This window comes from Podarcis cretensis (genome assembly GCF_951804945.1).
Source record: "Podarcis cretensis genome assembly, chromosome: 9".
In the NCBI taxonomy this organism is placed as follows: domain Eukaryota; kingdom Metazoa; phylum Chordata; class Lepidosauria; order Squamata; family Lacertidae; genus Podarcis; species Podarcis cretensis.
Window position 1 is genome coordinate 18,930,931 of NC_137178.1, and position 27,313 is coordinate 18,958,243.

At 41.4% G+C, this 27,313-nt stretch overlaps 1 protein-coding gene and 1 long non-coding RNA gene across 8 annotated transcripts in view; one reads left to right on the plus strand and one right to left on the minus strand.

Annotated features, from left to right (window-relative positions):
- The window catches only part of GRID2 (glutamate ionotropic receptor delta type subunit 2), an 847,936-nt gene that overhangs the window by 681,556 nt on the left and 139,067 nt on the right, over positions 1-27,313 (plus strand). For all 7 annotated transcript variants that reach the window (XR_013842448.1, XR_013842449.1, XM_079990761.1 and 4 more), the window contains exon 12: positions 21,658-21,796. Coding sequence is in view for 5 of the 7 variants with exons in the window: in XM_079990761.1 (XP_079846887.1) it covers positions 21,658-21,796 (139 nt within the window). In the remaining 2 variants the exon portion in view is untranslated. The remainder of the gene's footprint in view (positions 1-21,657; positions 21,797-27,313) is intronic.
- LOC307224488 overlaps positions 1-27,313 on the minus strand; it is a 491,711-nt gene that overhangs the window by 304,934 nt on the left and 159,464 nt on the right. The window lies entirely within an intron of this gene.

Consider the following 27,313-nt stretch of genomic DNA (forward strand, 5'->3'; position numbering starts at 1 on the left):
TGTATTGACTAAAGGTTCAGAACTGCACGCAGGCTTATTTCTTCCAGCCTTGGCAAAGATGAAAGTAGAAAATAGCGCTTTTGGAATAAAAATATACATGTTAGGATTTAGCAAACAGGGCATGCTATTTAGATTGGAACAGGAAAGATGTTATTTTCACCTGCTACTTTTTATATTTTGCTCCATCCCATGTGCTGATCATTACACAGCAGCTGTTGAGTTCGTGTGTGGGTTTTTTTGGACCTTTAAGACGCTGTTTATGTTTGTGCTTTTGGAGAGAAGCTCTCAGAGTTGGCCATGCTTCAGTCTGATTCAAAGGTGAAGTCGGCAGGGCCAAAGTAATGTGGCTTACAGGAAGAAGCTGAGCAAAATGTTATGTCAATCGCTGGCTGGATCTTATTTATAGCATCTTCGAGTTTCCTTTCCAGCAATACACAAAACTTGAATTAGAACAGCTACATCCAAATATAAACAAGGGAGACTTGATTAACAGGAAAATACTGTCAAAGCATCCAGGGAACGATTTTCATCATTAGGAGAAGAACTTTAATTATGGTAGCAGGACAGCAAAGTGCATCTTGAATGAATTCACAAGGCAGTTCCATCTGGCTTTCTACTGTAAGATCTGTTTAAAAATGCAATTGCCAAATGAAAACTAGAAATTCCACAGCATTCATAATGGATGTTGTAATAGAGGTGTAGCATGGGTGGGGGACCTCAGGCTGAGGGGCTAAATATGACCCTCCAAGGCCCTCCCCACAGGACTCTCCAAACTCCCTCCCCAGCCACACACCCCATTGGCTCTGCCTGGCTAGAATTTGTCCTTGAAGTCAGATCGTACTTCTGGCTTCCACGAATGAAGGATAGAGAAGAGGTTGTGTGTGTAGAAACCAGCCTACTGTAGAAAGTTAAAATTTGCATTTGTTGCTCCAGCCACCTTTGTTTCTGGCTTCACCCACCTTTGGAATGTGGCCCTCAGAAGGTTGCATAGTGGATAATATGGCCCTTGGAGTGAAAGAAATTCCCCACTCCTGGTTCAAAACAAGCAAACTTCTCTGTGACTAACAGCTGCTCCCTTCACATTTTGAAAAGTAAAGGTCAGCCCCAGACATCACAGTAGTGGCCTTATAAGATGGACTTTTCTATACATCTCACTCCTAAATTGTCACTTTTGAAACAGGATTAAAAGAGAAGCCTGCCTTCCATTGATGTGTGGACACTGCATTCTTATCTTTTTTTAAAGGCTTTGCCCTTCCAGAAATAGTGACTGTGCGTTTAATCCATAACCATGTAATTGCACTGAATTTTCTTCCTTCATAGATATTACCTGTCACTAGGACTGTACTTAGACATGAGTGAGGAGGGGCAGAGTAAAAATGGTCTGTGTGTGTGTGTGTGTGTGTGTGTGTGCGCGCGCGCGCGCGCACAATTGTGTGTGCGGTTATGTGTGTTTCAGATTAGGCATATGCATGAAATTCATGTTTTTTGACGCTGCTTACAAAATACAACAGAATTCACTATTTTGTGCCTTTGCTGGAGTGAGTATACATTAAGTGAGATTCAGAGAGCATTCACAGCATTACAGCGTCCTGGATCATCCTTTCCTGAAATTTACATATTTGGTGGGGGGGGGGATTCAAAAACTTTTTTCATAATTGTAAATCCTGCCTTGTTAGCTTCATATTTTCATGATTATGGTAATTAGGTGCTACTGGTCTCTTGTCCCCTGCTCCCTTCCTTCTGTTAAACTGAGTGCCTTAGATTTTCTAGAGGGAAGCTGGGGGCGTTCTTTGTCTGGCAGGACATAGTGTAATCCTAAACAATGGCTCAGTCATTAGCTCAGCTTAACAAACAATGAAGCCTAAGTACAAGTCTGTTGTCTCTGGCAATTGGCATATTTTCTCAGTTGAGCGCTGAGTTTTTTCTCCTCAGCATCAGCATGAACATCATCTGAAAGCTGTGCAGGAAAGCAAAGTTAGTACCAAAATATTGTAAGTATCACAAAGTATTGTGAAACGCTAACAAGGAGCAAGCAGTGTAAAATTTGATTCACACAGGTGATCGATCCATGTGGCGAACGTTCCTCTTCAGCCAGGCCTTTGGCTGATTGACATCCGATGCTGCCCTTTTGTGTTGTGGGAGGGGAGATTATTCGTTTGTTTTTGTTCTTATTTTTATTAGGTAGTTTGTGTTTCTTAAATTGTAATTCCATGGTGTGAACTGCCCTGAGATCTATGGATGAAGGGTTATAGAAATTTCAGCAGCAGCAGCAACAACAACAACAAAGAAAGGGGTGTTTCTGTTTAAAGGTTACACACAGACTCACATACATTGTGCACTTCACACTGTAGCACATACAACACATGTATCATACATCTGAAATCAGATTACCATAAATAAAATTACGTAAACCAAAATGCGGTACATTTTAGTTAAAGGTAAAGGGACCCCTGACCATTAGGTCCAGTTGTGACCGACTCTGGGGTTGCAGCACTCATCTCACTTTATTAGCTGAGGGAGCCGGCGTTTGTCAGCAGACAGGTTCCGGGTCATGTGGCCAGCATGACTAAGCCGCTTCTGGCGAACCAGAGCAGCACACCGAAACACTGTTTACGTTCCCGCTGGAGCGGTCCCTATTTATCTACTTGCACTTTGTGCTTTCGAACTGCTAGGTTGGCAGGAGCTGGGACCAAACAACGGGAGCTCACCCCGTCGCGGGGATTTGAACCGCCAACCTTCTGATTGGCAAGTCCTAGGCTCTGTGGATTAACCCACAGCACCACCCGTGTCCCACAGCCACCCGTATCCCACCATATTATGTATATGTAATTATTATGTATATAATATGTATATAATTATTTTATATAATTATATAATATAATTATATAATTATATTATAGAATTATATAATATTACACTGGTCAACAACAAATTTTTTGTCTGCATTTTTTCAGTTGATTTAGAACGAATCTGATGCGCTGGTTCAAAAAATCACATTGGTTTTGCTCAGTCAGGTCAAGTTTTTGAGCTATGGCCACATGTCTTTTTTTACATTTTGTTCACATGTACGCTTGTGTGGAGCATTTTAGAAGAAGTTGGTGGGGGTAAAATGCCATGTCGAATAATTGTTTTGATTGGAAATGATTATTTTAATGACAAGAAGTATTCAGGTCCGATAGTTCTGGGTGATTATGTCGAAAAGGGATCAGTTTGAAGTCATAAAACCTCGAAATCTTCCATAAATTGGTGCGGCAAAGCATAAAGTTATTTTGCTATTAAACTTGGTGACCAGGATAAAGCTTGGGCGCCACACATGGTGTGCAAGGCATGCACCGAGACTGTACGTGGGTGGACCAATGGCAAGAGGAGTCTGAACTTTGGAATTCCCATGGTTTGGAGGGAGCCGACAAACCATGTCACTGACTGCTACTTCTGTGCTTTTGATGTGACTGGGATCAACAGAAAGAACCGGAGCAGCCTCAAGTATCCTGATCTTCAATCAGCACGTCGTCCTGTAGCTCATTGTGATGAAATTCCAATGCCTATCTTCGGAGAACTTCCTGACATTAGTGACGAAGATGCCTCCAGTGTTAAAGGACATGAAGAAGAAGAAGTGGTTCTTGAAGATGATGCTCCACATCCATTTTCCCAAAAGGAGTTGAATGATCTAGTTCACGACCTCAGCTTGTCAAAGGACTCTGCCGAACTGTTGGCATCCAGATTGAAGGGAAAAAACCTCCTCTCTGACAGTGCTCGCATCAGCTTCTTCCGCAGCAGGCATCAAGAGTACCTCCATTTTTTCTTGGAAGAGAAGGACTTGGTGTACTGTGCAGATATTGCACAGCTTCTGCTCAAGCTTGGAGTGCCATAGTACGAACCCAAAGATTGGAGACTGTTCATTGACAGCAGCAAGCGATCACTGAAATGTGTTCTGCTACACAACGGCAACCAGTTTGCCTTAATACCCCTGGCTCACTCGACTACACTGAAGGAGAACTATGAAGCGGTGAAGTATGTGCTGGAGAAAATGGGTTATGATCAGCATAAGTGGTTTATTTGTGTTGACCTGAAGATGGTGAACTTTTTGTTGGGACAACAGTCTGGCTTCACCAAGTACCCATGTTTTCTGTGCATGTGGGATAGTAGGGACCATGCTCAGCATTACACAAAGAAGGACTGACCTGTGCGGGAAGAATTGGTGCCTTGCAGAAAAAGGAACGTCATCAATGACCCTCTGGTGGACAGAGACAGAATACTCTTCCCACCGCTGCACATCAAGCTCAGCTTAATCAAGGAGTTCACCAAGGCTCTGGACAAGGATGGTGACTGCTTCACTTACTTGTGCCAGACTTTTCCAGGATTGACCATGGAGAAGTTGAAAGCTGGCATCTTTGACAGTCCTCAGATCCGTCAGCTCATTAGAGATCCAGAGTTCGGAAACTCAATGAACGAAGTGGAACTGGAAGCATGGAAGGCATTTGTTCTCGTAGTGAAGAACTTTCTTGGCAACAATAAGGCCAGAAACTACGCAGAACTTGTCAACAACATGCTGACTGCTTACAGAAACCTGGGCTGCAACATGAGCGTCAAGATGCACTACCTATTTTCACATATGGACCGGTTTCCTGAGAACCTGCGTTCAATGAGTGATGAGCAGGGGGAGAGATTCCATCAGGACATGAAAGAGATGGAGACCAGGTATCAGGGTCACTGGGATGCAGTAATGATGGCTGACTACTGTTGGACTCTGAAGAGAGACCTCCCTGCCGCTGAGCATTCCAGAAGTTCCAAGAAACGGAAGTTCAAGCCCTGAAGTTTGAAAAATGGTGAAGCAACATGCAATTTACGTGTACTTACCTTTATCAATGCCCACCATTCAGTTTATAGTAATGGATGTTTCTATCAGGTAATCAATATATGTTGTTGGAAAAAAAAAATTCTCTTAAAAACATATTTAGGATGATATGTGTTGACAAAAATCAGCTGATAATGCCACAAAAATGTAACCAATTTTGTCACAAGATCTGATTTTTTTCAAATCAACATAGCACAAAAACCTGACCTGATGGAGAGAAACGGATGCCATTTCCTGATTCAGCAGTGCAAAAATACCCTAATTCAATTGTAGAAATCTAGACAACATTCAAAAAGTAAAAAATTGTTGCCCATTGTTATATATTATATTATATTATATTATGTACATAATATGTAACATATTAGTTACATGGCCGGAATTCATGTTATGAAACACACATCAAAGTTTTCAAAAACAATTACAAAATCTAATGCAGGCAAAGGGCACAGGGGTGAGAGAGCATCAACATTTTGAAAGAGAAAGAGCTGTGAAGCAGGATGGGCTCAATAATTCGTGAAAAATGAACGAAGTGAAATGGCATTTCAAATTGCATCCCTACTTCAAACTTATGTTCTTTACTAAAATTGCGAGCTGAGAAAAAGAGAACATTCAGGTGGTTATCCAATTTAACTAATATGAAACATTTAGAAAACTAAGAATCCAGAAATTTACCACTGAGGAAATCGGGAACATCTAAAACCATAAGGACAAAGGGCAGTGCTAACAAGGATTAGACAAAGAACCCCCTCGTCCAGCCATCATAGGAACCAACCAGTTGACTCTGGGAGGCACAAGAGTAGAACGTGAAGTCAATAGCCATCTCTTACTGGTCACATCCACATTTTGTAGTTTGTTAAAGGTGCTGGGAATTGTAGCTCTGTGAGTGGTAAACTACTTCCTAGGATTCTCTGGAGAGAACCAGGTTGGTGAACGCTAATTTAAGCTATAAAGCCCCAGACACTTTAGCCTTTCTTCACAGTAAAGATCCTTTTATCCTTCGATCATTTTGTACCACTTTACCAGCTCTATTACATCATTTTGGGACTGGGGAGAACAGCAATGTCTTTAGAGTAGGAACAGTGATTTCTTATATTTTTCTCTCTCCTTAGCCAGAGAAAGGCTTCTGGTTGCGCTCAAGGTATATTACAATGTACTGTGTTGATATGAAACAGCAAGATGGAAGCCCTTCTGTGCCCTTGGGATTGGGACTCTAGTATTACAGTTAATTAGGGGTCAATCAGGTATTCATAACGTAGAGCCTTTCCGCCAGGCACACAAATGCATGACACCCATCTCTATCACCAGGACTATTTAATTACCACATTGATTTGCCACAGGGCATGACCAAGGGTCGCAGACAAATCTGGATAGATTGCGACAAAATTCCATTATTACTTTGGGGCTAAGCTTCAAGTTGTCTGTACGTATTGCTCTTGACCCCCAGGTACTGAGAAAATAAGTATTTGAGGACAAAGCTTCAACAAACACTTTCGTGAAAATAGCTCATCTCAGACTGTAATGTGACTTGAAACCCTGTCTCATTCTTCACTGTGCTGCAGAACACAACGTTGGACGTGAGGCTGCCAGCTGAAGGGTCTGGCAGCTCAGTTGCTGTTGTCCTCTCTAGCTCTACCCTAAATACTGGCAAAGGAAAAGCTAAAAGCCCCCTAATGCGTTCCCTAATGGAGTTGAAGCTTTCAGAGAGTGGGGAGTTGGCAAAAAGGGATGGAAAGGAGATGGAAACACCCATGAGAGCTCATCAGAGGGTGTCTGTACTTTCAGTACTACTGGTACTGAAGATCCCCCAGTAAAAAGAAGTCAGTCATATCAAAAATCTTTCCTTCACCTACAAAGCTCGTTGCAGGTAACTAGGCATATTCTATGGCAGGGGTAGCCAATGTGGTACCCTTCAGATGTTGTAAACTGCAGTTGCCATCATGGAGGAATAAGCTAGACCTAAATGGCATAGCATGCATCCCAGATTAATTAAAATGTACCATAAAAGCATTCCAGGATGCTTTCCTGACCAGGGAGGCTGGGGTTCCTTGACACACAAATCAAATCAGCACAGAAATTCCCTGAAGGTGGGAAGTTTGAAATCCCCTGCCTTTTAATTGAAAATTATTGTAGCAAGGGATAGGGTGATGTGGCGCACTGTATGAGGCCAAAATTTGGCACCCTCTCCAGCCCTTGCCTGCACGTACCTCTTTCCCAAAGTCGGACAAGTGCTTCCCAGGCTTTGAGAAGGCACCCTTCTTAGCTCTGCACCAAGTGCAGGCAAACCACAGGCGCTGCCCTAAAACTGCCTCTGCAAGTGACAATTATTCAGAACTGCATGGCGCTCTCTCTCTCTACTTGCCATGTGAAAGAATGATGCTTTTGCTGTTGCAGAAGGTGGCTCTGTTCACATTTTAAAAGATAAAAGAGTGTACAGAAAGGGGATGTTAAGATATTGCATGTTTGACCATGAGCTGTAACAGTGACCCTAGGATGCACAAAACAGAACTGATGTTTTATTGAAGAAATTGACATATTTTGTTTTGCTTGATTGGTTGCTAACAGGCAAAAATGGGCACCTGATGTGTCTCTAGAGCAGGGCTGGGGAACCTCTAGAGGTGTGCTCTGCAAAAAAAAAAAGAAAAGTCTTATCTATTTAGCTGTCAAATGGCACTAAAGGCAACTAAGGGTAAAATACTGTTAGTAGTAGTAGTTTCAGTATTATCATCATTAATTTATATACCACCCTTTATGAAAAGATCCCAGGGTGGTGTGCAGCATTAAGAACACATTTTACAGAACATAAAAATAAAGACATAATAATAAAATAATCATAATAACAGTGTCCCTCCTGCAACCAGCATTAACAGGCCAGATTATTTAACGGCCATAGCCCTTGGGTATATGTTAAATTACAGTCAAAACTTTGAAAAAAGAAAAAAAAGGTTGGTAAAGCTTCGGTGAAACCCTATTTCTGGCCCTCAAAGGCATAGCTGGATGATGTTTGCAGGCTAGTAAATTGTTTTTATATATAGTAGTTGCAGTGATGTTTCACCGACTCGTTTTTTATGTTTTGAACGCTTGTTTGTGTTTTACTGCTAGCTGCCTTGGGCACCATTTGATGCAAAGACGGGATACAATTTTCGATGGATATGCAAATATAGATATGTTCCTTCCCAGAACACTGTACAGATGAAAGCTAGGCAAAATGGTTAATGAAATGCCTCCTGAAACAAAGTCCTGGTATTGTATTCGGGTGGAGATGTCTTCTCAGTGCACAAGGGTCTGGGAAGGTGATTCTGCTTTTCACACTAGGATTGAATGTCTGGTTGCTTCCCTTATGCCCCATGGTTTGTAAGAGATATTTGCAAGAGAAAAGATGCTTCTCAGAACTTAGTGGTACTCGTACAATATCTACTTTGTATGCAGAAGATGTTGGGATCAATCCCTAGAAGCATCTCCAGGTAGGGCTGTGGAACTCCTGCATGAAATGCTGCAGAGTGCTGCTGCCAGTCAGTGTAAACAACACTGAGTTTGAGTGACTAGTGATCTGACTCAGTTTAAGGCAGCTCCCTCTTCTCCCAAGGAAATGGATCCTATAGCAGCCATTCCTGAAACTACCTAGCTATCACCCAGAGAAGTAGGCAGCTACATGCATGAAACAATGGAATGGCATATTCCATGTTTTGGGTGGAAGAATCACTAGATCTTGAATGACTGGTCACATTTGGAACTTAATGGCTCCCGGTGAAATTTCTAGAAGTTCAATGTTAAAGGAATTTATCTGGCTGCTCTGTCTTCAAATTCCATTACATAAGAGCAGTGTGTTATTCAGCATGAGACTGATTCTGGGTGATTATAGCCTTCCCCCCGTTGCTTAAAGCCATTCATTGTTCAGTCTTCTTCCTTATATGTACCACCCAAGACTTGTAATAATCTCCAAAAACGCACTGCCTGGAGTGTACAATAGCTTAATAAATTGCTCTGTCTTACTTATATTTCTCTTGGCGTATCCCTGCTTGTGGGAAGTGATAATCCTGCAACAACGTTCTTTTCTGTTGACATTTATTCTTAATTAACCGTGCACCAATCTCTGTAGGTTTGTAATTTTCCAGAAAGAAATGTGCGTGACCAAAAATGTTTTGAATAGGAGTCACCCACTGTTACATCTCATAAAGTATGCTACCTAGCTTGTTGTTGTTGTTTTGCATGGCTAGGAAAGGGCAGCAGTAGAATGGCTCAGATTATAAACCACAGGCCTTAAATCCACAAAAACAGCATTTATTGGCCATTCTGTAAAACGGGTGTGGAACCGGTGGTCATCCTGATGTTGGTGCACAACAACTCCCATCACACTTGAACCAATTGCTATGCCAGCAAGAGCTGATGGGAGTTGAAGTCCAAATGACACCCAAAGGAACACAGATTCCGCCATCATTCTGCAATGCAACCTATAACACACACATGCAACGGGAGCAATGGACAGCTCTGCTTCTTTCAAGAAAGTCTATTCACATTATTTGTTAAAACCCATTTAAATGAAGAAACCCTATCAAGATACAATTTACCGTATTTTTCGCTCCATAAGACGCCCCAGACCATAAGATGCACCTAGTTTTTGGAGGAGGAAAACAACAACAAAAATATTCTGAATCCCAGAAGCCAGAACAGCAAGAGGGATCTGGCTTCTGGTATAGCCTCTTGCTGTTCTGCCTTATGGGATAGCCATGCGCAGTCTCTCCCGGGCAGGGGGATGAAGGCTCCCCCAAGAGCTGCGCTCCCTTTAAAGAACGCGGGGAACGCTGAGCAGAGCCTCCTGCCTGCACTCGCTCCATAAGACGCACACACATTTCCTCTTACTTTTTAGGAGGGGGGGTGCGTCTTATAGAGCGAAAAATACGGTACTTTGAGTTTCAGGCTACACTAGTGTACAGATGGCTTACCTTTCCAATGGTAGAAAAGTGACCATTTAGAGTACTTTAAACATTGATGTGGGGCAATCTTAGTGTCCAAAGAGTAGATAATGACTCTTCATGTCCTATTCAAACTATTTTTCAGAAAAGCAGGAGAAACAGGTCATTCAACTTTGGCTGAGACTTAGTTCTATGCTGTTTTGTTATTTCATTGATGCATTTGTTGTCATGGCAGACAAGGTGAAGCAACTGCCTCAGGCAGCAGGATCCACCCGGGCAGTAGATCCCAATGCCAACCTTTCTTCCATCCTTGTTCTTGTTGTAGATATTCCCTCCCTGCTTCTTCCCTGGCAGAGAGGGAAGCACAATTTTGGGGTCCACCTCAGGTGCCAAAATGTATTGGGCTAGCTCTGTTGGTTGTCATACATATTTGAATTGGATTATATTATATTATATTATATTATATTATATTATTATATTATATTATATTATATTATAGTTGGAGGGGTGTTGAATCCTCCATTGTATAGGTGTCTTCTTATGAACTGATCATTCTTGTTGTTTATTGGTTTGTGACTTGGTTATTTTACTCAAACTACCTTTCAGACATTTTTTTTTTTTTCTGAACCAGGTTTTGAAATTGAGTCAATGGCAAACTGGACTCAGACAATTGGTCCATCCATATTAGTATATCTGTTATGTGTAGTAATGGGGCTTCAAGGATTCAGAACCTCCCCCATTCCTGCTTATGTTCTTTAAGTGAAGAAGCTAGGGACTCTACTCAGACCCTTCTGCATGCAAAGGATGTACTGTTCTACTGAGGTAGGGCCCTTCCCGGTGAGTTTGTGATGATTGCAAATAATTCTCTGAATGGTTATGTAAATTCTGCCTATATGTAGATCTCTAAATATAGCTGATTACCATTCAGACACAAATTATGGGTAGTGTCATTATTCATTTTGTGTTTTAACCAAAGAGAGGAAATACACAAGGTGCATTTACATGCAGTCCTGTTCATCTGTAAAGGTAAAGGACCCCTGACTGTTAAGACGAGTCGCGAACGACTCTGGGGTTGCTGCGCTCATTTCGCTTTACTGGCTGAGGGAGCCGGTGTTTGTCCGCAGACAGTTTTTCCGGGTCATGTGGCCAGCATGACCAAGCTGCTTCTGGCGAAACCAGAGCAGCCGTTTACCTTCCCGCCGGAGTGGTACCTATTTATCTACTTGCACTTTGGGGTGTGCTTTCGAACTGCTAGGTTGACAGGAGCTGGGACTGAACAACGGGAGCTCACCCCATCACGGGGATTTGAACCACCAACCTTCTGATTGGCAAGCCCAAGAGGCTCAGTGGTTTAGACCGCAGCACGTGTCCCACTTCCTGTTCATCTGTACTTGGAAGTAAATCCTATTGTGTGAAATGGATCTTGTTGCCTAATAAGTGCTTTTGGGACTGCAGCCTTGGAGAATATTTCCTCAACCAAATTACTGTTATAATACCAGGTTTTTAAATATATCACATGGCACCAGCTACTCTTATGTTTAGGTTGTGTATTGTTATCATGACATGCAATATGTTTAAATTGCAACACAGACTGACATTCAATGATGTCCACCCACTTCCGCAATGGAAATCTGTTTGTGCAATCTGTTTCTCCTCTGCGGTCCCTGAGTGTCCACAAAATCTTCTCCAGGGGTCCCTCAATCCTCCAGAAAAGCTTTTTTTTGGGGACAGTGCAGGGGGCTTCAGGAAAGAGGCATGGAAGGAACACTGGGTGTTCTGCAAGTCAGCTAATTTGCCATTTTTGCATAATTTAATAAATGAAGATAAATCACTTGAGAGTAACCTCTGTGCTAGTTTGCCTTTGAGATTTTCAGATTATGTAGAGCTTCAGCAGGACCAAGCATTTTATTTTTGTGACACATAAATATGTAAGTATCTGCCAACACATATGCAAATAGACCTTCTTTCATAGAAAGCAATCCATTCATGCTGAGCCACAAAATCTGAATAAAAGAACAACTCTCATTGCATACAAAATATTAACTTGTTTCCCGAAAACTTTGTTGATGCATAGGGAGCACAAGTGTGACAACTAGTTAATTAGGTTACCGCCATTTGTTGTCAGCCATCTTCAATTCCCATTGATAATCCCATTTATACCGGACATGTGTTGGCGCAGAAAAAGAATCACATCCACTGGCCCTCGCCCTGATCTCTGCACTTTCATTCAAACGTCAGGCTAGAGCAGATGTCTATACAAACTGCATGCAAGTAAGCACTATATGTGAGATCTGTACCCCATATTTTGCAAATACTGAGCCTACTTTTGGAGAACATGTATACACCTATGGCTTGCTCATAAGTGTGGACAAATGCATAGAGACCAGGTGGGACCATCAAACACGATACTGATTCCCTCCTATGTGTTTATTGTGTTTATACTTAAGAGAGCTACTGTATCAATTTTTCATCCATAAGAAATTTGTCCATATGTTGCATCTGTGTTGGGAAGATATAAGTACAGCATTGCTAATGCATTATGCTAACATTGCTTTAATCAGGTTATTATTAAAGGACTGTTTGATCTTTAAGGATGTTGATTTAATGGGAATTAATTTAATGATTGAATACTGTTTGTGCAGTGTTATCACCGGTAGCGATGCAGAAAATTGGAATCTCAGCTCAGTTAGAAAGAGGTTAGACTTTCCCGTTATCACAGTGGATGCTGATGCTTATGGAGTGAACTTGTTAGACCTCTATTTTATGATTTCAATATATATTTAAATGCATTGGTTTTATCTAAAAGTCACCGAGTACAGGAAGTTGGGTAACTGTTTTTATTATTACGCTGTTCTCATTTTATTTCGTTTTATTCTACTCTTTTTAATCAGTGACCTGAGTTCCTGTCTAAACTAGACTTATGAAAGCTCCTGAATTTTCTATTCTTTCTCCCTAGACACTCACAGAAAAAAACACTATTTTTTCTCTCTCTACATTCCTCTCCCTACCCCTGCTAATCAGGCACAGAATAAAGGAAAAGAATGTTTCATATGAAGGTTTGTAAGGCTGAGTGAAAGATAGCTGCCTAAAGAGATCAGCAGCTGGCTAAGCTCATTTGTACTGGATATTATAAAAGAAATATTCTTTCACACATTCTGCTCATGCCTTAAAAGCTCATTCATGTAGCTTGATCAGTTTTGAATTAACAGCAGAGCATGTTGTGGAAATCCAGCGCTGCAAACTCGCAAATATTATGCATATCCCAACATTTTCAGGCCCAGGTCCCATTTAAATTGTTACAATGGCTGATATCATGAGGTTAATTTGACCTATACAAAAAAATGTACAACCAAAAGGTAGTTTTCAACATGATAAAACTTGTGACATCTAGCCATTTAAGCTTATACACTTTGGCACATAAATATGCAAGGAGGCCAAATCTTCTAACAAAGAAGACTGAGAAGAAAACCCACATAGAGTGAGACCTTGTCCAATGCACTTTGGCAGAGAGATTAATTTCCAAATGCAGGAGGCATTCGATTAGCATTTTCAGTGCAACTTGGCAGGGTGGTCCAGAGTGTGATGGTACAAAATAGCTAACAGCACAATGCTAACCATGTTTACTCAGAATTGAATTCTGTTGAATGCATTGGGATTTACTTCCAGGTAAATTAGGTTAGGATTGCAGCCTGTATGATGGGCTACTCTCATCTGTAGCCTAACGCCACAAAAAGAATAGAGGACCTATCATCCATCAAACTAAAGGTGCAACACCTGCTTTTCCCTGGCAGCTCCACCTCCTTCGAGGTTGTTTTAGGTTTCCCCACAAAGGGCTGTTTCGGGGTGTTGCCCTTAAACATGATTTCCAAGCACTGTAAAAATAATAATTACATTCTGAATCTTTACAAGGTAACTTTAAAATTCCCTATTGTGAGTAGCTCCAACCCCTTGAGGTTTAGTTCAATAATACATTCTCTAAACACATCAATGTGCATCTTTATTTAGTAATTCCCATATAACAGCTTTGGACCTAGTTTATTGTGTTACAGAAAACACTCTTGGGTGATCACTAAGCTACTTGCAGTGAGAGTTGGGATCAATGCAAAGACAGCTAAGAAGGATGTCAGAAGTTGAGGTAGATTTCTTGTGTTGTTTTTAGCAAATTCGCAGTTCCTTATTATCTGGCACTTCATTTGTACAAATAAAGGAGTTAAGTACACTTTGCAACATCTCTACAGAGAAACCTTGTATACAGACAGATTCATACAAATGAAAATTTTGCTTCAAGTACTCAGAAAATGTTTCCCCACATTAATCTAATAAAAGCCACATGGAACCACAGATGGGGAGCATTTAGTCTGGAAGCACCATAGTTCAGTGATAGAGCATGTGCCTTGTATGCAGGACCCAAGTTCAATCCCCAGTATCTCTAGATAGAGTTGTGAGAGAACCCTACCTAAAATCTCCCTATCCTTAAATTGCCTGCTCTTTTATACACATAATGTACAAGTTGCACATTGTACAGACATGATTTGTGTGGTGTCATACATGCGTACTCCCAGAGCAGGGCTAGATTTAGATTTGATGAGGCCCAAAGCTACTGAAGGTAATGGGGCCCTTTATATGTCCAGCTGTCCTTTGTCAACAACAAATTGCCACTATTTTTGTGTTGAATATATGCTATATGGTAATTTATGGACCTAATAGGTATCTAAAGCCATTTTATTTGTTTTTTATCTTATATTTTGGAAATGTACATCCAGGTTTTTTTTCCTTTAAATTTTTTTGGGGCCCCCAAGAAAGTGGGGCCCTAAGCTATGGCTTGTTTAGCTTATACATAAATCTGGCACTGTCCCAGAGGCAGTCCAGGGTCCTATAATGTAAAAAAATGTTATTATGGGCTAAGTCTTGGATAGTTTGCAAGTACTAATATGACTTGTTTGCTCCAGAAAGATTTTTCTGCAGTTCACCTCCCTCTGAAGGCTGCATTGCATTGCACTATGCCATTGACTAATGAGTGGGACTGTCCTACATTACAGGATTGGATTGCCCTTAAGGTTTATTTTTGTGGTTTTTTGATGCCACTACTTTCTCCAGGAACACTCGGAAAGATGTTACCCATAGTATGTCAGCTGCAGAGACAATGATTTCTCAGAGTTTGACAGATAGTTCACATTTTGTGGGTTCTCAACCATTTCACATCTAAGATTTGCACACATAATTGCTAAGGTCACGCTGCAGGCTACTGCAGAAATCAAGGGATTTTAATCAAAAGTGAATAATTAACAGGTGTAGGAACTAGACTCAGATGAGAAAAGTACTAATTAATATTACTTATATTATTGCAGGAGAATGCAACGAGTCATCTTTTGCTCCCCTAATCTTCTTCCTCCCCTTCCTTTTTGCTAATGTTCATCCATGATGAAAAACGAAATGTCAGCCCCTGAGGCTCATTATCTGTTGTTGTTTTTAAAGCATGCAAAGATCAAGCTGGGGGGGGGGCTTTTAAAAAAAGAACTGCAACACTTGTCTACATTCTGTAAATTTGTTTCAGTGTAGATTGTCCTACAGAAATAATTGGTGTTCTCATTATCTTCCTGCTAGTAACATGAACAGAAACGAAAATTGGGTAGGTTGGTGAAAACTGCAATATTCTGCAGCCTAAGTGGAGAAAATGTTAAAGGATAATACTAATAAGAAACAAATGTGGAATTTTCAAGGCATATATTTCTCCACCAAATTGCTAGTTAGATAAATGGACTTGCAGGACTCTGTTTCAGGAATGGAATCTTGCGAGTTTTCTTAGGAAATAATAGTCCTGCCTTGCAAAACTGCCCTTTGAGAGGGCAGGGCAGTTGAACAGATGGATCAGAGTAAAATACCCAAGCACATATTACCCATCCATCCTCTTGGTAGCTTCATGACCATGAGGGACTTCAAAAGTCAGGGCTGAATTCAACTAGAGAAAGCCAACACAAAGGCTCCTAGTAGCCCAGTGGGGCTTTCCATCCTCTCCTCCCCATGTATCCCCTGCACCTCTCCCAAATCTGTTCTGGGTCAGGAGAACCCAAGGAACAGTTGTGGAGAGGGGGGCCATTCCATCTGGCAAACAGAAATGCTTGTGATAATGGAACCATCAAAAGAGTATGATGTTGAATTCCTCCCCCAATGTGGTATAGCGGATAGAGCATTGGACTGGGGAGACCTTGGGGAAGGGACTCAGTGGGAGAACTCATGCTTTGTGTGTAGTAAGTCCCATGTTCAACCTCTGGCAACATTGCAGGTTATGGAGAGGAGGGACCCTCTTTGTCTGAGAAATGGAAAGCAACAGTCAGAGTAAATTATAGTGGACTAGACGGGCAAGTTGTCTGACCTAGTATAAGGCAGCTTCCTGTTTTCCTAAAGCTCCACTTACCCATGAAACTCACTAGGTGGCATTGGACCAGTTACTGTATCTCAGGCTACCTGTTGCTATTTATTGGAATAACAGCACATTGGAAAGATGATGAGTGAAGGGAAATAACTGATAGAAGCCTGGAAACAGGCTCATGTTAGGGCAGGAATGGGGTCATCTGTGAGGAGTCAGAATCCAACAACATCTGGAAGCCACAGGTTGGCCACTTCTGCTATCTCCATGCTGCTCGAGCTCAGGCTTTCTTTCACAGGAATCTTGTAGAGCAGTGTTTCCCAACCTTGGGCCTCCAGCTGTTTTTGAACTACAATTCCCATCATCCCTTAACCACTGGTCTTGGTAGCTAGGGATGATGGGAGTTGTAGTCCAAAAACAGCTGGAGGCCCAAGGTTGGGAAACACTGTTGTAGAGGACAGTAATGACTACCTCACATCTGCTTCGTGTCAGAAACTGAAATTCAAGATTCCCACAGCTTTTAATATACTATGGCTCAGTTTTCTTATATTGGGATAAAGGCTTGTTAAGCAGACACACCCCTATGGCTTATTATCATTCTGTTTAGCTGGTTCTGATTATACCTTAGCTTTTGGACTGATTAAAAAAAGACATATCATGATCAAAACAGTTTTTGGCCTTGTTTACAGATTCTGGCATTTCATCTCCTTTGGAAAGCAAATTAATATCACAAATGACATCTTATTGAAGCAAGATGGCTGCATCTAGCTGAATACTTTGAAAGGCCAACAGTAATTAAGAGTTTAGAAGTAAACACCTGTGTACTCATGAAGACAAGGGCATTCTGACCTAACAACTTCCATCAGGCTGACACAACTAGCAAACTACTCCTGAAAAGCGAGGAGGATGAACATATGAAGCTGCTTCATCCTATCAGACCATGGATTCTTTGAGTATGACACTGTCTGCTCCTGAACATGGATGACCTGAACCCTGTAGTCCATCTCTTGGTGGCCTTGATACTGGATTACTGCAATGCACCCTTTGTGGGGCTGCTTATGGGCTGGGTTGGGAAGTTCCAGCAGGCGCAGAATGTGGTAGCCAGACTGCTGATGGGGACATATAGCTGACAACATGTGACATCATTGTTCAAACATCTGCACTGGCTGCCCATTTGTTATCTTAGTCCCAGGATATTTTAGGGACTGTCTGAAGTCTTATCCCAACTGCTGAGTTGTTGAGGCTCATTTGATACTGGCGCAACATGAAGCCATTAGTATCATTGGCCCAGCCTTAGTGGAATGCTCTTTCAAGAGATCTTTCCTAGCCCTGTTGCATGAGATAATTTTAACTAAAGATAGGAGGGATTAAACTGAGGACCTCTTCCATGCAAAACATATGCTCCATGTCTGATATAAAAAACTCCTCTCACTGGGTCTGGTATTACTTGTGAATATTCCACTTGATTAAAATCTTAGCCTGGCATAACCTCAGCTTGAATCTTTCCGTAGAATTTCATCTGTTTCATTTTCCTGCTTATCCCTGGCTAATACTATTTGCCTTCCTTATCTCTAGTTCCAAAATTAAGAATAATTCAAATTATATTAGAAACATATATGACAACTCTGGGAGGGGGGGGGACAAGAATTATTATTTTTTCTTTCAGTTATGTTAGTTGTTTCAGCGAGATATGGGTATTTATTTTTTGTGCACTAATTGAACATTTGGCAGGAGCAAAGGGATATATAAAGGCTGTCTTCTGGGTCCTGTTTCCCACCACACCTGATCTGAATTAGACAGGTAATAATCAGAGAAGCTTCTCTGGTTTTTGTGCCAGTTTTATGGAATGTTCTCCTTGGTGACCTTGCTTGGCATCAACACTGATAACTGTTTGGTGCCAGCTGAGAGCTTTTCAAAAAAAGAGTTATTTGCCCAGGTATTCAACATGTGTTATCTCTGGAATGAAATTATGATTTTACCTGTTCTGCTGGGTTGTATTGATCTATATGAGTATTCCTTTGCTGTTACTGTGTTTTGCAAAGGTGTTTTATTGTTTTAATATGTGCGCTGACCAGAGAGTCTTGTATTGATGGGTGGTGTAGGAATTTACGAACCAAATAAATACCACAACGCCCACTTTGTTTTCCTGGGGAAGTTAAAGATCTGCAACACACTCACTGTTTTTATGAGCAGGCACTACCTTCCAAAAAAAGACATCTGCATCATAATGTCCAAGGGCATTAGCAAACTGGAAACTCTGGGGCTAGTTCCAGACCAAAGCATGTTTGGAGCAGGCCTATTGAAAACAATGAGACATAATTTAATCATCCCTAGTTTAGGTCCCATTGATTCTGATGGGTTGACTCTAAGTAAGACCAAGACTGCAGCAAATCTATACACAGTAGCTACCTGAGATTACCCATATTTTCCGCTCTATAAGACGCACCAGACCATAAGACGCACCTAGTTTTTGGAGGAGGAAAACAAGAAAAAAAAATATTCTGAATCTCAGAAGCTAGAACAACAAGAGGGATTGCTGCACAGCGAAAGCAGCAATCCCTCTTGCTGTTCTGGCTTCTGGGATAGCTGCGCAGCCTGCATTCGCTCCATTAGACGCATACACATTTTCCCTTACTTTTTAGGAGGAAAAAAGTGAGTCTTATAGAGCAAAAAATACGGTAAGTCCCATTGAAGCCAAAGGGTCTGAGTAGGACTGCATTATAAGTCTGGAGCCAACACATATCTACACTTAGCTTGTGTGGGACAGAAAACCTACAATGATAGAGCCAGCTCTTCCCCCTTCCTTTCCTTGAATGAATTCCTTACAGGAGAACTTCATCTATGAATGAAAGACATGAGGTTGACTTTCAGTTGTTCCTCTTCTTCCTGCAAATTCACCTCAATTAAAAACAGTGGGAAATGGCACTTAGTTTTATTCATGAGTTTGAAAAAATGAGAACATAAATGTTCTTGAGAAATTGCAGGTTTCCCCTTCACCACCCCGCCTGTTTCAATTTAATTCACAGCAAACTACAGAGATTGACACTGGAAGGTTAAAGGGACAATCAGTCCTATTGGGCTCATTTAGTCTGCCTGTCTAAAAAGTTCCATTTGATTGTAATTTGGTTTTTGATTGAAACCATCCAAAAAGCATTACCTTAAAAACCCTGTAAAATGAAAATAACCCATTAAAATATTTCATTTATAGCTATGACATGAGGTTTCTACAAGTTACACTTAAACATTTCATCTTCCCAAAGTCTTAATATTGAATTAGCATCTCTAGATAGAATGAGGAGATTCTAATTTCTGATAATGATACAGTTTCAGAAGTAGGTGGAAATGTATTTCTGGCTACATGAGAGACCAACATTGATCTTATTTACTTAGAGGGTTTTATTTTTAAAGACAAAAGATCCAGACAACGTTTATAATTAACTCAGATTTCCCCACATTTTATTTCTAAAGAAAGAACAAGCACCTTGGCTCTCTCTGAACTTTTCTAAAGGGCAATTCCATCTTTTTCTCAGTGTACTCCTACCTGATAAAACAGTTATCAAGAGTTTGATAATTGCTAGCTTTAGAAATTCAGAATAATGATAGAACGGGGTTGGGGCGCGCTTGATATGGATGTAAAACCCAGTGGTTAATTTATAAATAGTGAGGCCTTTCATGTGAGACACATCCTTTGGTTTGTAAGCATCAGGAAAAACCACTGCAGCTACCTTCTGACATTTGTCAGGAATCAGCCCCTCAGAAGGACCTCCCAAGCATGCACAGTTCATCCGGTTCTAGTAAAAACATAAAGAGTTATAGAAAATCACCTTTACTTTTTTTAATAAATTAAATCAGACTTCAAAGTGCCTAGCCCAAACACTGTTCTATAAATAAACCGTAAGTGTTGTTGTTGTTGTTGTTGTTGTTGTTGTTGTTACTATTACTATTGTCTTGACAGTATTTGTTTAAATTTGCAGGCATGCTTGCCCATTCTAAAGAGATGAATCCTGTGAATTTTCAGAAGGAGAACGTTGCAGCTTTCTTGCAAGGACAGCTTTACAGTCTTGATGTGTTTAAAAAAAAAGGATTCACTTAAGCTCCTTTGGATTGGGGCGCTTCAGAGAGATCCTGCTTTGGCTCTGAAAAGCCCTGAATCTCTCTGAAGTTCCCCACTTCAATTCAGGATTCGTCCAATGCAGTGCTGTGCGGTGAAATAGGGGAACAGTTAGAGCCACAGGTGCCATCTTGCGTGTGCGATTGGTGGGAAGACGTTGTGTATGTGACGTTGTGACATCCTGATGTCACAGGAGGGAGCATCATGCCTTCCTCTCCAAGCAGGGCAGAAGCTTCCTGGACTTTGGGAAGGAGGCTCCAGGCTTTAATACTTTAATACTCTAATTTACAGGGAACATTTAGGAGACTAGCCTAGTCCCCCTAGTCCAGGGATGTACAACAGGTTGATCGTGACTCACTGGTTGATCGCGGAGTGTCCCTGTTTTGTCGCGGACACCCTGATAGCCTCCCCCTCTTTGCTGATCCCTTTGGCTGATCCCTCCCAAAAAAAGCTCAACAATTTGGTCCATCCAATCCAGTGGGTAGATCACTGCCAAAAACAATTTACCATGGGAGTAGATCGCATGAAGTTGGACATGCCTGCCCTAGTCCACTGACAACCTGCCATTGATCCAATGCATACCAATAATAAGTTCCAAAGCACTGTAAGAGTTTAATTAAGGTCATTGATTAAGATCATATATATGAGGTAGAAATGTTTCAAGTGTTTAAGTATGCTGCTTTTGTTCAGAGTTCACAAAATCTCCTTTTCTCATCTATAGCTATCTATCTAATATATATCTATATTTCATACATATATATACTGCTGAATGAACTCATTGTAGAACTCAGTTGTGCGGACAAACCCTCTCCCTTTATGCTTTTAATGGTCTTCACTTTGCAGGCCTCAATTACAGTCTCCAACCTAGTGCATTTTACTCTAGTGATTAATCCTATTGGTACCAGTAGAGCTGTGATCTTAGAATAAGGAAGTTTGGGACCAGTTTACTTGAAGGATCACCTTGCCCCATATTTGCCCTCTCCGCTGCTTTGATCTGCAGAACCAGCATTTTAGAAGTGCCACATAATGCTTGTTCCATACTTGTGAGGAATCTATATTTTACTGTGGAAGCCCCTATTCTTTGGAACTCCCTGTCAATTAATATGAGGCTGGTGCCTTCAACGTACTGTTTGTGACATCTGCTAAAAAATAATAAAAAAGATTGTTTAGGCAAGCCTGCAGAGATACATAATTTTATTATGCATATCTATATTTTGATAATTTTTGTGTCTGCTAATTGCTGTCAGTTGCTGTCTGTTAATTTCAGATCGTTAATAAATATTTTGTTCTATGTGAACATTAACCACTTATAAGGGGTTTTTTTTAACTAAAAGGTATATAAAACTTGCTAAATAAATAAAATGACAAGGAAGCTGCAATTAAGTCTTCTTGCTCTCTATTTCCTACTCCACAGGAGGAGAGGTTCCCTATACAACACTGGCAACTCGGATGATGATGGGTGCCTGGTGGCTCTTTGCCTTGATTGTCATCTCGTCCTACACAGCAAACCTAGCGGCCTTTCTTACCATCACTCGTATTGAGAATTCCATCCAGTAAGTTACTGCAAGTTCCAAAAGGGAGAGGGAAGGGATTATATGTCCCCCAGTACTGCAATTATCCATAATACAGCAAGGCATATTTTTGGGCAAATGCAGCAATGTCCCACCAGCCTCATCCTGACCTCACCCATCCCTCACCTGTCTGCATTCCTACTTGTCAGTTTCCTCCTTTGTCCCAATTTCCCCCTGTAGAACTCAGCAGGGAGGAGGATGGGGGCAAAACTAGCCTATCGTTGGCTGTGGCTGCATCCGTCATTTGCTCTGGCTCCACCTACTGTTGGTCTCCCTACATACCACCCTACCAGTCGCTATGGACACAACCCACCCACTGTGTACATCTCCTCCAGTACTTTTCCTAACAATGTTCTTGTTTTTTACTTCCCCACCCAATCAAGGCTACCATTTCATTTTCATGTTCTTCCCTGTGTACCAGTCATTGCGCCCTAGTAAAACTATTTCCCCCCCCCCAGTTATTTATATCCTGCTTTTAACACTAGCTCCTAAAGTAGATTACATACAAATAGGACCATAAAAATGCACTAAAGCAAATAAAAGATAGCAGCCGTGCAGCCGATTAAAAACAGGTGGTCTATAAAAACTGCACAATCCGTTAAGAAATGCCTTGGGTGGGGGGAGGGGAGAGACCTTCAATGCCTGTCTAAAAATTGGGAGGCTGACACATCACATCATCCCAGGCAATGGCTTCCACAGCTTATGTGCCACCACTGAGAAAGTGTGGCTCTTTTTACCAGGGCTGGCTCAATATATTTTGGCGCCCGAAGTCAACCAAAAAATGTTCCTCCCTGCCAGGGACGAAGGGTTGAGTGAAGCTCTATGTCATGAACAGGTGGGGAATAAAGATTGACATTGGGAACTGCTGTCTCTGTGGACTTTGCCATCTGAAGTGGTTGTCTCATCTGGCCCCATGGGTGGGTTGGCCCTGCCTTTTACCCACAAATTCAGTATCTGCTAAAACAGGCTGGAGCACAAGACCTCCAGTGATGGTCTTAAGGCTTGGGTTCTTTTTTCTTTTCTTTTTTAATACCTTGTTCTTTTTCCATTCCAGCACAATCACTCAAAGGTTGAGTGTTACCCACAGTCCAGAATTAATGTGTAGAGATACAAGCTTGGATTACCTGCTTATTCTTAAGGGGTTGTCCCAGCATAACTATTTGATATTATCCTGGAGTCTCAAAGTTTTACTTCTGTTAGGGTCTTGGCATTTATTAGGTTAATAGAAAATAACAGAATTTTTTTAAAAAAAACACCTTTCAGTTTAATCCCCCCCCCCCCGCAATATTAAATACAAAATGGTGGCTATTGATAAATTTCAACTGTAATAATTGGTTGGTTTCCATCAGTCGCTTTCCAATAGTGGTTATTGGTCACCTTCAAATTCCAACTATTCATTATTCTCAGTTGTGGATATTTATTATTATTACCATCTCTTTTGCACCTCTTTCTGCTGCATGTGAAGCCTCAGGCAGAGCATTTAGCAGAGACAAAAGGGAGCAAAGAGGAAGAGTAGAAATGTTCCCATACCCTCAAGTGGAGGAGCGCTGTGTGCCTATATTGATACACACCTAGAGCCCATTCTGATTCGTTCCAAAGATACAGTCAGCAAGTGGATACCACTGCTGAATGGTGGAATTGGGAACTACAATCTGCCCTCATGCATTCTTCTGACACAGGGGCACCTCAACTGAGCTCCCTGAGAGGTAAAAAAGAGAGTATAATACTTGCATTCCCTATAAAATAAGGATAATAATAATGATAATGACAGAATAATCTATAGTATAAAAGCGTGCTGTGGTACACATGCGTGAAGAATGATACTGCAGTTCATTTTCCATTTCATTTTCTCATGCCATAATTGAGATCAAACTGAGAATCCCTCGTAAGGAAGGCTGAGGAAAGCAATCTACAGTGTTGCTGTTGGAGAGGCCCATTGATGCTTAAATCCAATAAATGTTTCTTTTCAAAGAAAGGGAGAATGCTGTGTTTTCTCCAGTTTGCCAAGTTATGTAGTGTTGGTGTTGTTTTGGGGTGGGATTAACCTGATCCATCCAGACCTACCTATAAACAACTGAGATAACACCAGTGGTACTTTCCAATATGCCTGCCTTTGCAGAGCATCAGATCATTTGCTTTCCTCTGCCCTGTCTCCCTTATTCCTTATAACGAGAGAGAGAGAGAGAGAGAGAGAGAGAGCTCCATGGGCAAAGCTTTATCTGAATTAGAGTAATAAATAAGTGTGTGCTTCAGAATAAGCAATAAGATGTTTGGCCTCATTATTTAGTGACTAATTGCTCCTGCACAGACAGCTTACAAGACAGTTCTAATAGCAGCCTCATGCTCAGCAGACATGTTGCTGTTTGCCGTGTGGAATCATAAAAATCTGTTTTCTAGTTTGCAACTCCTGTGTAATCAATACCTTCCAATTCTGAAAAGAGTGTTGCTGAGGAATTACAAAATGTCAGGGCCGAAATTAGTTGTTTTTCATTGTTGTGGTTTTGTGTGGGGTTTTTTTATATATAAAAAAACTAAATATGGGGAGTTGATAAAAACCCAGTGTTCTGATCCTGGCTACTGCAACACAAAACTGTGGTTGGCACCATTTAAGGTAAAGCAACATCCTGAACATGACAACTGAGACAGAGGCAAATTAATTTGAATCATTACATTTGACCTGTTTGCATTAGAATTTCATGTGCCTCACCAAGCCAACACACTGCAATGCCACAGACATAAACTGACTTAGTAATCAGTCAGACTGTCTTTGGAACTGTAATTTTGGGGAAGTGAAGAGGGGGTTGTTTGTCTGCTTAACAGTTTATATACTGCTTAACAGCATAGTTGCTAAGTAGTGTGCAATAATAATATAAGTGCCTTTTACTGCTGGGACTAGGTGTGCTCTTTTCAGTGTTCCCAATCCCAACACATGCTTTGCCTTCTGCTTGTGCTGACCTATTGGAAATTCCGAATTTATGTTGACAAAATAGCATAGTCAGTAAGGTTCACAATGAAAGCTGGGGATAGGAATGCAAGTACAGGTGCTGTGGTCATGCTATTTGTCCACAGCCTAGTATTTCTACTCTGACCATCAACATCTCTGTAGAGCAACCATAGCCAACATGGTGCCCTCCAGATGTTGTAGGACTATAACTTCCATCAGCCCAAACTAGCATAGCTTTGGGTCAGGTATGATGGGAATTGTAGTCATCTGGAGAGCATCACATTGGCAATACTTATATTAGGCAGACCTGTCCCATCACCTGTTCCGTGATCCCTTTAACTGGAGAGTCTGGGGTTGAACATGGGACATTCTGCAGGTAAAGGATGTGTTCTCCCATTGAGCTACTGTCTTCCCTCTAAATGGAGTTTGTTGGAGGGTTTTCTCCTCTGTATCGTAACCTTTCTCTTTATAATCATACTTCCTTTAACTCATTCTCTTATTGTCTCTCTATCAAGCTGTTGGAAAAGGAAACTCATTTATGGTACTGCCTTTTGAGAGACGAAAGAATAACTCCTAGAGTTTTAAGATGTGCAGGGAAAATATTTTTCCCCACTGCTGTTTCCCGACAGACGGTTCTACAGCATCTGTTGCACCTATCATTTATACTAACAGCAATACATGTAGGGGAAATTGCTGCGCTGGCTGTTATGTTGGGGAACTATATAGCCACACTGAGTCCTGTAAGCAACTGATTAAAATTTGCAAGGTGTTCTCATTAGAAACCAGGGACTTAGGAACTGCTTCCTCCTACCCCATTCCCATAATGCGCACAGCAAGTACCCTTACAATTGCAGGATATTACAATATATGATGTGATGTTGCGGAGAGCGCTGTCAGGAGATGCAGAAGGTTATTAAGAGAAGTGGTGGTGACTTGAAATTAGAAATGGCGGTGTCTTACATTTTTACAGCAACCTTCATCACATTGTTTGAAAGCTTTGACAAACTGAAACATTAAACCTCATTTATAGGAACACGAATGTGCACAGTGCTGTCTGGAACATTGACAGCATCAAGGGAGGGGGGCAGGGACAGCTCAAGACATTTTGCTGCCAAAAGCAAAGAACAAGATGGTACCTCCTCACATTCCACATACAGAAGCCAGCTAGTGGGAATGGGAAGGTATACTTCAGCACAACTGACACCAGCAGGCTAGATTTGGCAGTTGTGGTGCACACAGCTCTTAACATCTTGGCACTGCTCCCTGACCCTCAGTAGCTGCCACTTGAGGCAGCTGCCTCACTCTGTCAAAGGATAGGGCCTGCCCTGAAGGGGGAGAGCTAACAAATCTAGTTAGTGACTAGTGATACTAGTCAATCAGAAACACACCATCACAACATCCAGCATGCACATGTACATAATGACCCTGTCTATTGGAATGCCCTGATCCAGCACAGCATTATTAAATGCCTACATCAGAATTCAGCTGACCATTTTTCCTTCAGCAACATAAGAAGAGTCAAAGGCCCATCCAATAGAGTATTCTGGTTTGTTCACATAGTGTTCACAAAGTGGCCAAGCAGTTGTCAAGCAGAACATGAGCACCACAGCACTTCCCCCAGTCATGTTCCTCAGCAAGCAGTATTCAGAGGCATACTGTAATCCATGGCAATTGTGACTAGTAGTCATTGATAGCCTTATATTTCATGCATTTGTCTAATGCTCATTTAAAGACACCCAAGATGGTATCCAATATTATGTCTTGTGGATATGTCTTGTCCATAGTTGTACTATGTTATGTGTGGAGAAGTACTTTCTTTTGTCTGTCGTGAATCTGTCGTGAATTTTATGCATCTCTTATAATGTCCATCCCCCTTACCATTTTTTTTATAAACTAAAAAGCCCCAAATTTTCTAACATTTCCTCACAGAAGAATCTGCCCTAGAATACAATGTTTATGTTATGTTTGCATCCAGCACTTAAGCTAACGTACATGAAAATATTCTGTTTTATATATGCAACAACACTTTGACAAACATTTATCTGAGAGAGAGTGCTTGGTCAAAGGTTACTCTGTGGGTTTTGTGGCTGAGCAGGGAAATGAAACCCTTGTCTGTCCACTGCATCCTGCCAGCTCTTTTAGTCTTATGTTCTTTTTAAAAAGCAGATGGGCTGTGGATTGGGGGGGGGGAATGCGTCCCCTTCTGCACACAGATCAGGCATGTGTATATCAGTGGAAAACGGTCATATTATATTACTCAACTATTGCCAGGGAGCCAGCCAGCAATAAATCACAATTAATAAAGTTAATTCTTTATTAGAAGAAACAAGGCCTGCTCAAGGGTGCCAGGCCTCATGAGCACAGCAGCTCTTCTCAGTAGGTCATGCTCCTATGAGGCAGCTGTGGAGACTGAAAATCCCCATCTTCCCACAGCTGCCTAAATCTCCTCCTCCCCCTGGTCATTCTCAAGCAGTCTGAAACTACACCGACGTGCCTGTCTCTGCTTCTCCCTCTTCATACCTCTTCTGGTCCTGGAAGACATGGGGTGAGAGGAG